Here is a 14,439-nt window from a genome sequence, read left to right on the forward strand (position 1 = left end):
TTTTGAGTGATTAGTCTGAATCGAATCATAAACGACAGCTAAATTTTTGGAAAATTTGAGACGCATTTGATTCTTTTAGAATCAATTTCCTCATCTATATTTGACACTGCTTATCGAGCTTTTAATTTTAAAGCAAATATACAGTGTATGTAGACAGTGTAATGTGAACTAGTCAGTTCTGGACCTGTGGTGGTCTGTAATGATGGCACATCCATTACAATGCTGAGGATCGTGACGAATATGGCTCCCGCACACATGTATATAGTAATCTTTATTCATGGTATATAGTTACATAGTTATTTCCAAATGATGATTATGATACTGTGGCAGATTTACTAGGTGTCAAAGATTTAGGGGCTAAACACATGACTATATCTGTTTTGTGGTCCTGAAAATAAACATGGATTGGACATGCTCTATCTTTTTTGCGCATGCCTTGGAATGGACATACGGATGCGGTCAGCACAGAGTGTGCTGTTGCCATTTTTTTGCAACCCCTTTGAAATGAATTGGTACAAGTGCAATCCACAAAAAATGCAGATTGGATGTGAACTGAAGATACGGTTGTGTGAATAGCCCCTTAGACAGTGTAAAGACAGACAGTCTAAAAGAGCTCCAGAATTAAAAGGGTTGTTCGGCCTAGAAGCCAACAGTGATGTGCTATTCAAGCATATGTGACCACTGAGGCCAGGTCATCAATATTAGATTGGGACTCCATGTGAGCGCCTCCATGTGGTCTTCACACTACACCTCGTCTCCTGTGGAGCGGTGGTGTAGTGTGATTACAAGCGGTCGCTCCATTCACTTTAATGCAGTGGGCACTGGTATTACACCGCACTTCCAAGATGAAGTGCGGTGTAATGAAGAGGAAACGGTGCTCACATGGAGGTCCACCTCCTCTTCAAACAGCTAATCTGCAGTGTGTCGGGTGTCGGACCCCCTCTGATCTGATATTGATGTCCTATCCTGACAATAGATCATCATATTAACGGCTGGGCAACCCCTTCATTGAAAGTGGCTGACGCTCGATGATACATCTGCTACACCTCTAGTCTAAGGTTATACCATCTAATAGTTGGCTTATCTTACCCCAGAATTGTGCGGCAAAAACCTAGCACTTTTGTTTGGCGAACGTTGTTGCATTTTAAGTCACATCCCCTTTCTGGTAGACTACACACCCTTGTCAGATGGGGATGAAAAAGTCTCTAAAACAATAAATATGGTGCAGACGTGTATACCAGTTTTGTTGGCACGGATTACTCTAGACTTCTGACGCATTTTGATTAGTATTTATCACATACCTGTTTAAGAAAACTTACAAAATAGCGTCCTAACCATATATATATGCACACTTGGGTCATGCTCAGAAAACAATAATATCTATACTAAAATAATATATGCTAGTTTTCATGGTAGTATGTCTTCTATATGTTCCAAACAAGATCTGAAGACTTGATATTCCAGTGTTGAAGGTCTCAGAGAACCACCGTCCAAATGGCTATGGGACATTCTTCAAATACAAAAATTCTGGTGCCAACACTGATGGCTGCAGCTATTGGGGTGTTCCACTTGTGCCCTCTGAAGATTGTATATAACATTTGGTGGTTTATAGTCACATTTTACATAAAGTAAGATTTGAACACAGAGCATCATTAACTTATAATTATTACACAAAACTGAAGCCATTTCTGTTTCTAATATGTTATTGCCAGCTAATTACACATCAAAATGAGGATAACACTGTCCCCGGTGATACTGCCATCTTACAAAGCAACAAATGACAACTTAGGAAATAGTGAAAACCTCTCTAAGGTTACAAGGCCATGTCTGTATGGTTTGGCTGAGCGAGTATACCATTCTTCCTGTAGAAGGTGTCACTCACAATACGGCAACGTCGGTATTGGGGGCAGCTGTTGTCTATGAGATTACCTGCTAAAGAAAGATCACAAGTTAGTAACACAGTACAAAACTGATAATCCCATACTGTTAATAAGGAATAGACCAGAACAGAATTATATAGAGCTCAATACAGAGAATAAGGCTGCTTACACATCTCCACTGTGAATTCCGGCAGAGGACAGCCTGACGGAATTCTCCAGATCCGGCACTGCCATATGTGGGAGGAATGTCCGCCAGCTCTATTAATAATGAGACGTACAGATTCCAAATGACAAGCGGAGAACCGGTCGGACACAAACCACTGCATGCTGCGGTTTGTGGCCGGCCGATTCTCCGCTTGTCTGTCGGAGCGGCTATGTTGGGAATGAATGCTCACACCTGACAATACATATGACCGCCAACTCCTGAAAAATAAAAGCTGCTCTATGATTAGTTGTTATAGACAATATGAATCCAGACCAAATTTGCTGTTTCTGATTCCATGCACTAAACTGCAAACAATATTCTATTATGATCATTGCCGAGTCAAATATTATGTCAGTGTAGTTTTAAATTCCCTGATAATAAAAAGTAAGGCAAAAAAAAAAAAAAAAGGAACAGGTTGTGAAAGATGTTACTGGCTATCTGTATAAATGCTGTGCCAAGGGCCCTGCTTGTTCAGATGATCGCATGGTTTTAACAGCTATATCCACACGAAAACAAGTGCGAGGCACTCCTGTATTAATGAGCAGGATCCGAGAAAAAAAACTCTAACCCTTGATGTCTTTGAAAGGGATTGCGAAGATGATAAATATGAGTCTGGTCAAGACTCAAGACAGAGGGAAATTGCACTCAGCCATACAATTCCCCTGCAGCGGTCACTGCAGTATTACATGGTGGTCCCACTCTGATGACCTACACCTGGGTCTGAGGCTCTGTATGCAGGGATTCCATCATAGTGGAGGTCGCACTCAGCCATACAATTCCCCTGCAGCAGTCACTGCAGTATTACATGGTGGTCCCACTCTGATGACCTACACCTGTGTCTGAGGCTCTGTATGCAGGGATTCCATCATAGTGGAGGTCGCACTCAGCCATACAATTCCCCTGCAGCGGTCACTGCAGTATTACATGGTGGTCCCACTCTGATGACCTACACCTGTGTCTGAGGCTCTGTATGCAGGGATTCCATCATAGTGGAGGTCGCACTCAGCCATACAATTCCCCTGCAGCGGTCACTGCAGTATTACATGGTGGTCCCACTCTGATGACCTACACCTGGGTCTGAGGCTCTGTATGCAGGGATTCCATCATAGTGGAGGTCGCACTCAGCCATACAATTCCCCTGCAGCAGTCACTGCAGTATTCCATGGTGGTCCCACTCTGATGACCTACACCTGGGTCTGAGGCTCTGTATGCAGGGATTCCATCATAGTGGAGGTCGCACTCAGCCATACAATTCCCCTGCAGCGGTCACTGCAGTATTACATGGTGGTCCCACTCTGATGACCTACACCTGTGTCTGAGGCTCTGTATGCAGGGATTCCATCATAGTGGAGGTCGCACTCAGCCATACAATTCCCCTGCAGCGGTTACTGCAGTATTACATGGTGGTCCCACTCTGATGACCTACTCCTGTGTCTGAGGCTCTGTATGCAGGGATTCCATCATAGTGGAGGTCGCACTCAGCCATACAATTCCCCTGCAGCGGTCACTGCAGTATTACATGGTGGTCCCACTCTGATGACCTACACCTGTGTCTGAGGCTCTGTATGCAGGGATTCCATCATACTGGAGGTCGCACTCAGCCATACAATTCCCCTGCAGCGGTCACTGCAGTATTACATGGTGGTCCCACTCTGATGACCTACACCTGTGTCTGAGGCTCTGTATGCAGGGATTCCATCATACTGGAGGTCGCACTCAGCCATACAATTCCCCTGCAGCGGTCACTGCAGTATTACATGGTGGTCCCACTCTGATGACCTACACCTGTGTCTGAGGCTCTGTATGCAGGGATTCCATCATACTGGAGGTCGCACTCAGCCATACAATTCCCCTGCAGCGGTCACTGCAGTATTACATGGTGGTCCCACTCTGATGACCTACACCTGTGTCTGAGGCTCTGTATGCAGGGATTCCATCATACTGGAGGTCGCACTCAGCCATGCAATTCCCCTGCAGCGGTCACTGCAGTATTAAGGAGAGTTCACATCTCTGTTTCATTTTTCGTTCTTCTGATTCATCAGAAGAAGAGAAAAAAAAAACATATCCTGCACATCAGTAATGCACAGGATCAGTTTTTTACAGGATTCAGTTTTTTTTCTGTTCTTTTGATGGATCAGAAGAAGGGAAAATGAAGCGGAGATGTGAACTCTCCCTTACATGGTGGTCATCCAGTGCCATTTGTGTCAGTCATCAATGGAACAAAAATGGAGAACAATGCAAATAAAGAACGCCGATGTGAACCCCTTTGAGCACTGTCAGAAAAATTGCCTTTGAGCTTTAACTTTTCTGTTTAAACCATTAAAAATTAATAGTAAGTTGTCAAAAAGTAATAAGAATGTGCCATTAAAGATTCAATAAGTGGCTTGTAGGGGCAACATAATATCAGTAATCATGGGATGACACAAAATACTGCGGCTTATAGCTGTGGCCCAGAATCGTGCATAGAACTCTACTGGATCTTATGGGCTACATGCTGGCTGCGAGGAGAAGACATAGTACGTCTGTAACAGATGACTTACCGAAATGCCACCCGTAGATCCAACTTGTTGCTATAGGATAGCAGTATTTCTCATCTGGTCCAAAGCTATTCCTTATCTTCAAGTAGTGGTACCGCCCTTTTCCCTCCTTAGATGTGCCGTGGTAGAGAAGACTTCGTGTTCCAGGACTGACTGGCTTCATCTCGGATTCTGTAGGGCTAGTTTCCATTTGGTCACTCCATTTACCGTCCCTCAGATTTTGGACACTGTGGATGTCCAAGCAGTTTTTATGGTCTACCTTCGCTTGAATGCTTGGACCAGTAATAGTTGGCAGCTTGATATCATCTCTCACATTGGCTTCTGATTTTAACCGTGGGGCAGGCTGCAAGTTCTTTCTATAATGCCGCCACCAGTTGATGCGCGTATGCATCTCTTTGAGGTAAGACTCTTTAATAAATTCTTGTTTCTGAGTGGTCAAATTTAGCTCCCGAGCCATTACAGTGTCTTATGACTAGAGATCTCATAGGTGGAAATACTGGTGAAGTCTTACATGTTGCATTAAAGGTGTGGGATGGAAGTAAAGCAAGACCCTGCAAGGTCAAAATAAAAAAGACAAATGACATAAGATGCAATCAGTGTGACATTTTATTAAACTCGTATAAAAATCAGTGCTTACCTGTTTTACTCCATGGCTTTTGTTACTTGACTGGTCTTCCTTGTGGAGATGAGGTCTTCAGAGATATAAATTAAACTGCTGGATGTTAGACCTGTAGTTGTGGATTAGGCAGCCTCATTCACCTCCCTTTTAAGTGTGTGTTCACTGGGCACCTTGGTAATGCCTTCTCTTGTGTCACAGCTGGCTGATTTGTAACTGTATACATTGTGGAGAGTTTGCTATTGTTGACAATAGGTTGCCATAGAGATAAGATGTAAACACAGAATGCAGGGTATCTTAGCTCATTATACCTTAAAGGGGTTGTCTCATATTGGTGGTGTATCACTAGGATAGGTCACCAATGTCAGATAGCTGCAGGTCAAACCTCTGGGATACGCAACTGTCTGTAGAACAGGTGCTCCCAAAGTGATGCCCATGAGCAGCAAGCTATCCTTTCACTTCTATGGGAGAGAACGCGCTTTGCTATTTTTGGAAGACACATAGAAATTAATGGAGAGTACATTGTGCAAGAGCAGCCACCGCATCAGTCACCTCTACCGGACGGACGGAAATAGTTGATCCAGTGCTCAGCCATTTTCGGGAACTTTAATAGAAATGAATGGATGGCGACCGCACATACGCAGTGTGGTCTTGTTCACTTTGGGGGCCCCATTGTAGCGCACCCAAGGACAGACTGGGAACTTAAAGTGGCCCTGGAAAAAACTAAAAGAGGCCTCATTTTGTAGTTGGGTCCAAACTGACAGAAGGCAGGAGGACCTGAGTAGATTGAGATATATTTTTGTGGGAAATCCTGTATCATCTGTAATTTATACATTTCAATCTTTTTTCTTTCTATGCTTAGGTGTCCAGTGGGCATTTCTATCACTGATTAACTGTGCATAGAGCGATGGTTTTTCTGTCAATGATAGGACTGCCCACTGGACTCCTAAGCAGAGAGAGCCGACACTTACATGAATAAAATGAATCTTGGGGGGCGTGGCCTGCACGCTGATAGCGCCGGTCGCATAGCGCTTCTGATCACAGCATTAACTCCCGACGACCCTGTCAGCATTCAGAATACCCACACTGATTACTAGTCATGGGGAAAGTGAAAAGGCGTCCTGCCTCGGAGAAGTTAACCGAATTGTTCGGTAAGTTGGGCCCAATAGAAACAGGCCAGAGGGGAGCCTCGCCGCCGGCGTGTTCGCTGGCCTCCCCTGCGGGAACGCCGGCATTGTCGCCCCACATCGCCGCAGATAGATGCGGAATAGAGCGGGAAGCCCATGATAATTCTCATCTCACTGCAGATGTTATGCGGTCCCTGCTGGATAACCTAAGATCTTCTATGAAGGAAGACATGCTGGTCCTACTGAAAGATCTTAAAAAAGATATACACAGCATAGGAGAGCGCATGTCCCATCTAGAGGTTAAGATGGCGGAGTTCGCCACTTCACATAATACTGACGCCCATGAGGCTATGGAGGAAGACATTGCTAAACTGTCGGCCAAACTACATGACTTGGAGGATAGACACCGCCGTAACAATGTCAGAATCTGGGGGATTCCAGAGTCAGTGGAGTCAGGCAAGCTTGAACCTCTCCTCCAACAGCTTATTAAAGCAGCATTACCAGAGTCCACAGAAAGAAACTTGATAATTGATTGCATTCATAGAGTACCTAAGCCAAAGGTGCTAGACGCATCCCTGCCCTGAAATGTAATTGCGAGGATCCACTTTTACACTGTCAAAGAAGCATTCCTGAGGGTCCTGAGACAAGATCCTACTCCCTCTGATGTTTTCAAGGGCATCTCTATCTTCACAGATCTCTCCACAGCAACGCTCGCCAAAAGGAAAGAGTTTGCTCCAATTACTACAGTGCTGAGACAGCGCCAAATCAAATACTGCTGGGGATTCCTGATAAAAGTGCTTGTTACCTACAAAGGAGCCCTGCAGGTCCTTAACTCACCACAAGAGGCATCTCGTCAGCTACTTGAATGAGGCCTCATCACTGAAGACTCCTAGTTGGTGAAGGATAATATATCTTGTCCAGACAAGATCCCCCCGGACTGGGACACTGTCTGATATGTGAGTCTCCCAATGATCGGGAGTAGTTAAATGTAGATTATAGTGTTGGTCCGAGGTAGGGAGCTTTTGTTTCTCTGTCCAACCCGGATTCCTCACTCTCTGACACCTTGGCCAATCAGGCCCTAAGCCTGTTCAGGCTTTTCTGCCATGTAGGCCTTAACATGTACCGTAACAGTCATGTTTCCTTTACATGTTTTATGTTATGCTTTTAAGTTTCTGCAAATGCTGTTAATGTGCTCTTTAGGGTGCACCGCATGGTCTCCCACTGCTGTTTCACTGTAGTTTGGCAGTGCATCTTTCAGGGAACTTACAACTATAGGTCATGGGGATAAAAGTTTTTTCACTTAACGTTCGTGGGTTAAATTCTTCATATAGACGAACCGAATTATGGTCGGAGGTCCTCAAATCTAAATGTGATGTGGTCTTCATACAAGAATCACACTTATTAGAAAAGGATGCTGGCAGATGTTTGCATAGGAGATTCCCTGAAATATATCACTCTCACACAAAGCAAAAATGGAAGGCAGGGGTATTTATTGGTATAAAGTCTACACTTGCGTTCTCCTTAAAAGATTGTATAGTAGATTCGGTAGGAAGGTATGGTATTCTGATATGTACACTAGAATGTAAACCATTCACATTAGTGTCTGTGTACGCCCCCAATGTCGGACAGGTGGGGGGGACTTTAATGTCCCGGTTAATTCAGACTTAGATTATAAGTCTTCGCATGATAGTCACCGTGTAGATCTTTAAATGACTCTTCATGAATCACCCTTTCATGATATTTGGCGTTATCAGCATAGTGATGAATGCGACTTCACGTTCATATCAACGCCGCATCTGTCCCAGTCACGTATCGACTATATATTATTATCGAGAAGTCTGCAGCATAGGGTCCTGAGGTCCGACATAGGCTGAGCGACGTGGTCCGACCACGCACCTGTGAGTATAATTATTGAAGATGACCTCGTTAGCCCCCCTCACCCACAATGGAGAATCAACCCCTATCTTCTCAAATGCCCTGAAAGGGTTGAGGGATTTTCTGCCACGCTACAAGAGTTTCTACACTTTAATGAACCACAAACTTTTCAATAACTCCCAGACCTTAGTCTCCCTCCAAGAGTGCAGATCTGCTCATAGAACCCTACCTTTATACCGCCAAGAATTGGGAATGAAGCGCTTAGTCTAATTTCTCTCAAACAGGCGATAGAGCAGGTGCACTATTGACTCGCAGACTGAACCGTAGAAGGGCTGAATCTAGAATAGACAGACTACATCATGCTAACTCTGTGTTCACTCACCCACAAGATATAGCTAACGTTTTTGCATCATATTATTCCTCCCTATATAATCTGCGCCTTGACTGCAACACCTCTTCAGACACCATCTCGTCATTCTTAGGCTCTATATCTCTCCCCAAACTGTCTTCAGATGATATATGCATCCTGAATAGACCAATTACTACTAATGAAATCTTTACAACTATCAAAGCCACCCCATCTAATAAAGCACCCGGGCCGGATGGCTATCCAGTGGAATATTACCTTTCATTCCACGTTACTTCCCTACTTGGGTAAGCTATATAATGGTTTATGTCATGTGGAAATATTCCTCCTGACATGCTAGCAGCCACAGTGGTTACTCTACCCAAACCTGGGAAATCCCCTACTGCCCCCGAAAATTTTAGACCAATTTCCCTACTCAATTCAGGCCTCAAACTATTTGCAAAAATTTTAGCCACTCGCATCAACGCTGTGTTGCCCTCCTTGGTTGTCCCTGACCAGGTTGGTTTTGTGCCAGGTAGGCAATGTAGGGACGGCACTAGGAGAATTATAAACTTAATCCAATTTGCGGAGTGGTCCAGGACCCCCTCTGTCTTTGTCTCCCTAGATGCTGAAAAGGCGTTTAATAGAGTTCATTGGGGGTTCCTGAATCAAGTCCTTAAGAAATGTGGTTTCCATGGGCACATTCTACAAGCTATCCTAGGATTATACTCAGCACCATCCGAAAAAGTCCTGGCCTCGGTTTTTTTATCAGAATTGTTCCTGATCACAAATGGCACTAGGCAGGGGTGCCCACTCTCACCCATGATATTTGCGTTGGTTATGGAACCATTGGCGGAAAAGCTCCGCACTTGTAACGAAGTCTCAGGGATTTTGGTAGGAAGGCGCTCCCATTGCATAGGGCTATATGTCGATGATGTTATCCTAACGCTGTCGGACCCTCTTAGATCCCTTGATGCGGCAACTAAGATACTCCATCAATATTCTTCAATATCATATTACAAACTTAACATCAATAAAACAAATGTATTGCCCATTAATGTCCCGGATATTTTGAAGCATGAAATCTGTGCTCGGCATCAATTTAACTGGTCTAAGTCAATAAAGTATCTGGGTGTGGAATTAACCAGCTCATTATCTGAGATGGTCCCCTTTAATTTTTGAGTTTGAGAGTTGAATTACAAAGGGACTATTGTAAATACTCCAAAGTGCAACTTTCATGGATAGCGAAAATTAACACGGTTAAGCTGTTAATACTCCCAAGAATCCTGTATATGTTTAGATGTATTCCCCTTAAAATACAGAAAAAGCTCATCGAGCAATTACAGGAGGATATGCTGTGCTTCATCTGGGGTAACTCCCGACCCAGAATCAGTAAGCCTCCCGTCTCAGGCAAAAAGAGGCGATAATGACATACTCTGCGGCCTACTTAAAGAAGGTACTACCTCTCGCTCCAGTCTATCAGTCTGGTATTTGTTTCTTACGTCAGCTGATAAGAGCCTAAATGGGAGGCTGAAATGGGAAAAGTATTTACTCTAGACTCCTGGGCGGAGGCTATGTACTGGTCCATGAAAAGTTTGAGATGTATCAATCACGCAGAGCAGAATAAAAGATTAAACTTCGGTGGTATTTAACACCGAACAGATTGTCTCATATCATCCCAAACTATTCACCCCTATGTTGGAGGGGCTGTGGTCAAGTAGGCACCTCGTACCATATGTGGTGGCTTTGTCCTTCACTTACACACTTCTGGGCATCTGTATCTACTGTTCTTGAGGAGGTAACGGGGATCCAGCGGATTCTAAACCCTGAATTGGCTATCTTAAGCATCGGATTAGCTGAGATACCACACAACGTCAGGGGAATTGTAGCTTCTAACCTTAATGCTTCAAAAAAGGTAATGGCACGTCAATGGAAGGAGGTACATTCCCCCTCAATTAAAGTTGTCGTTAGACTGGTAAATTTTCATATGCAGTGCGAGTTTGTGTTCGCCTACTTGCTAAAGCATAGGGTGGCAACACATAATACTTGGCTTTTGTGGCTGTCTAGCTCTTATGCCGATCCACTACCATTTCACCTCTTTTGAGCGGAGAAAGTGTGAGGTGCCCAGTGTCTGTCTTTGTATATGCACATGAACATTGTAGATAACTTGTCAATGTGGTAAGTGTTTGCATGGAACTATTTGTTTATTATTGCATCTTCATCAAGACAATGTATGTCAATGTGTCGTCTCCATCAAATGGTATTGATTGAAAAAAATGAATCTTGGATCTCTTCTTATAAAACTATATATCAATCTTTTCAGCTCCCCTTGCTCCATAACATGCTGCCTACAGATTGGACTGCACGTACAGAGTGACAGGTCCGCTTTTAAGGGGTTGTCTCACGAAAAATATTCTACAGTTTTCAAACCAGCACCTGCATCTGAGTACTCTTGTAATTGCATGTAATTAAAAATTTTGCATAGCCACTGAGTTATCTTTTTTTACTTGACCTGCTCACTGAGATGGCCGCACATGCTCAGTTTGATCCCTCAACTGCATCCTGAGCTGTGATTGGGAGAGCTGAGACACGCCCCCTTATCTGCAGCAGAGAAGACACTCCCCTTGAGCTCTCGGCTTCATATAAATCTAGTAGAGCAATGAATGAGGAGATCTCTGTTCTAGCTTTGTTGTAAATAGGTTGTCATGTACTATAAGATGGCTGATTTTCAATTTTACATTAATCATGGGAAAACCCCTTTAAGTAATAATGCGCTATGATATTATGCAATTACATCTCACCTCTATGGCAACCTAACGTCTACAAATGTAAAGACTCTTGCCCCCCCCCCCCCCTTCCCTCCCCTATGAGTTTGTGGAGCAAAGCGCTCAGATATTTCCAGCAGTCTCATGGAGTTGAAAAGATCGCTGCTTCAGGGGGTAACTACAGGGGGGCCCTGACCCAAAAGGGGCCTATCCAGGAGGAGGAGGACTAAAAGATTTTGTCAGGGGCCCCTCAACAGTATTACAGGGTTGTGAAAAAATTACTGGGGGAGGAGGGCCCCATTCAAAAATTTGCTGTGGGGCCCAGTCATTTCTAGCTACGCCACTGCGCTGCTCCATTTACAAAGGACCCTTATTTTGGTAATCAGTGGGGTCCCAGTGTTTGGATCCCCTAGGCCTGTGATGGCTAACCTCCGGCACTCCAACTGTGGTAAAACTACAACTCCCAAGATACACACTTGCTTGGCAGTTCTCAGAACTCCATAGAAATAAATGGAGCATGCTGGGAGTCATAGTTTCACCACAGCTGGAGTGCCGGAGGTTAGCCATCACTGACCTATGCTGTTTGTAGAAAGACCCCTTTCATGAGAACCCTGTTTATGCATTATGGGGCATACATATAACTTAGGCTACTTTCACACTAGCGTTTTGGCTTTCCGTTTCCGAAATCCGCCATGGGCTCTCACAAGCGGTCCAAAACGGATCAGTTTTGCCCTAATGCATTCTGAATGGAAGAGGATCCGCTCAGAATGCATCCGTTTGCTTCTGTTCAGTCTCCATTCCGCTCTGGAGGCGGACACCAAAACGCTGCCTGCAGCGTTTTTCTGTCCGCCATGTGGTGCAGAGCAAGACGGATCCGTCGTCGCACATAATATAAGTCCATTCCGTTTTTTTGCGTTCTGTATACACCGTTCAGGGGTTTAGGCTGAGCAGAAAGTCAAATTTACCACGTGAAGCTATGAAAAATTTCATAAATGATTGCAACAAAAGACAAATGATATCGTTCAATCACACTTTCCAAATTGATGTTTGAAATTCCAAGAACCTATTTCTATACAAGACAGATTATGCCTGGCGAGACATGATCCGATAAGGGGATGCCAATGAGCGGTCGTGTAGGGCTGCTGGAGACACATGAGCTTATAAATACATGGTATGAATACGCCAGTTACGTGGGGCTGCCTCTGATTCATCCGGCTGCATTGTTAGCCGCTGTGGATACTGCATGCTTCAATTACTTCTAGATTTGGGTATTTGTGACAACCTATAAAGGACAGGCCTGGACATGAGTTATCCATGACCCTGCTCCACATCACTGCATATTATATTAGCTGCAACTAATTACATGACTGGCAAAACTCCCATCTGAAAAAAGGGTAATTAAAGGGACAGTTATAGGAGCACTCAAAATGCATTATTAATAGAAGGTGGAGGTGTCCCAATCATAACCCTGACTTATTAGCCAGAGCAGGAAGTTATAAAGCGCTTCTTCATGGACACCCCCTTGATTTCAATAGGAACTGGGTAATGTTTCATTTTCCCCAGTTGTGGCACTGGCTGCTAGATTCCTTCACAGTTTACAGCAGATCACTGGATCACTAGTGGTCCTAGCAACGGGACACCTTGTGATCAGCTTGTCATCAGAACCCTGTTCTAAAAAAAATAATAATAATTGGTGGTCAACCTTAAAGGAGTTGTCCCGGGACAATTATCCTCTATCCACAGAAAACAGAATAACTATATCATGGGGGGTTCCGACTGCTGGGGCTCTCGTCATTCACAAGAATGGGGACCCTTTGTGCCCCCAATATGAGTAGCAGTGGTCATGCATGCTAGGGCTGCAGTAAACGATTATTTTAGAAATCGATTATTCTATTGATTATTTTTTACGATTAATCTAATAAGAAAAAATAAATTAATAGACTGTTTTTCTTTATAAAAACTCATAAGACCCCCTGCCATCAGTCCCCAACACCCTTTGTTCCCCCCTGTGCGATCAGCCCAAGTGCACCAGTTCCCCCCCAGTGCCATCAGCTCCGTTCCCCCCATTGCCTTTTAGCTCTTCCCAACCCCAGTGCCATCAGTTGCTCCACCGTGCCACCCGCTGGCAATCCAGTACCACCAGCTGCCACCAACTGACCCCTAGTGCCATCAGGCTCCTCCCAGTGCCACCACCTTGCCCCCCCAGTGCCATCAGCTTGCCCCCCAGTGCCACCATCTCCCCCTCCTAGCCATGTCCCCAGTGACAGTACTTACCTTTCCTGTAGGGGCGCCGCTCCACATCTCCTCCATCTTCTTCTCTGCGCGCTGCACTGTCGATCCTGATAGTGTGCGCTTACATGCACTATGACCTGACGGAGCGGTAAGTAATATCAAGCGCTTCACTCCCACTCCGTGGTTACGTGACACAAACGAATCCTCGATGCCAAAAAATTTGCTTTGAGGATTTGTGGGTGTAGAATTACTTGATTCAATCGAGTAATCGTTGCAGCCCTAATTCATGCCCCATTCAACTTTATGGGGCTGGCAGAGATAGCGACTCCATTCAAACAGGAGACTATGTAGACTCTCATTCCCGAGATTGGCAGTTATCCTGTGCATAGGGGAGAAATGTTTGCTGCAGGACAACCCTTTTTTACATTCAGCCTCTTTAATGCTGGTTAATGTGTCTAATGGAGTCGGCAAACACGTATGGCACACAATGATGAAAGTGTCCCAAATCATGTACTTTATGCTTGGCATCACATGGACTAATAAAACAGCTGTAGTACTGTACACAAGTTGCCCCAGCCCACACATAACCCTATGTGGTCCCTTTCTTTCTCAGTCCCTTAACCTCTGTTTTCTACCCACTCTACCTGCCTACGTTCAGTAACCGTGTAGGCTGTTCTCACTACACATATGCCACTAATTTGTGTCAAAATGTCTGCTTTAGGCCTCATGCACACGGCCGTTGTTTTGGTCCGCATCGAGCTCGGATGCGGACATATTCACTTAATTGGGGCCGCAAAAAATGCCGCATCCGTTGCTCCATTCCGTGGTCCGCCCAAAAAAATACAACCTGTCTTAT

General features: G+C 44.6%; 1 protein-coding gene across 2 annotated transcripts; it reads right to left on the reverse strand.

Moving 5' to 3' along the window:
* Positions 1–252: 252 nt before the first annotated feature.
* ATP6V1FNB (ATP6V1F neighbor) lies at positions 253–5,408 on the reverse strand. 2 transcript variants are annotated; one of them, XM_044283425.1, is made up of 3 exons: positions 5,260–5,408; positions 4,626–5,173; positions 253–1,929 (listed from the first exon to the last, which is right to left on the reverse strand). In XM_044283425.1, exons 2-3 carry the CDS (start codon positions 5,077–5,079, stop codon positions 1,814–1,816), a joined length of 570 nt encoding a protein of 189 aa, XP_044139360.1. In that variant the 5' UTR covers positions 5,080–5,173; positions 5,260–5,408; the 3' UTR covers positions 253–1,813. The 2 variants fall into 2 exon arrangements, with proteins under 2 accessions (XP_044139360.1, XP_044139359.1); XM_044283424.1 differs by having other exon boundaries at positions 253–1,932.
* Positions 5,409–14,439: the final 9,031 nt, after the last annotated feature.

This window comes from Bufo gargarizans, chromosome 2 (assembly GCF_014858855.1).
Source record: "Bufo gargarizans isolate SCDJY-AF-19 chromosome 2, ASM1485885v1, whole genome shotgun sequence".
NCBI classification, from domain to species: domain Eukaryota; kingdom Metazoa; phylum Chordata; class Amphibia; order Anura; family Bufonidae; genus Bufo; species Bufo gargarizans.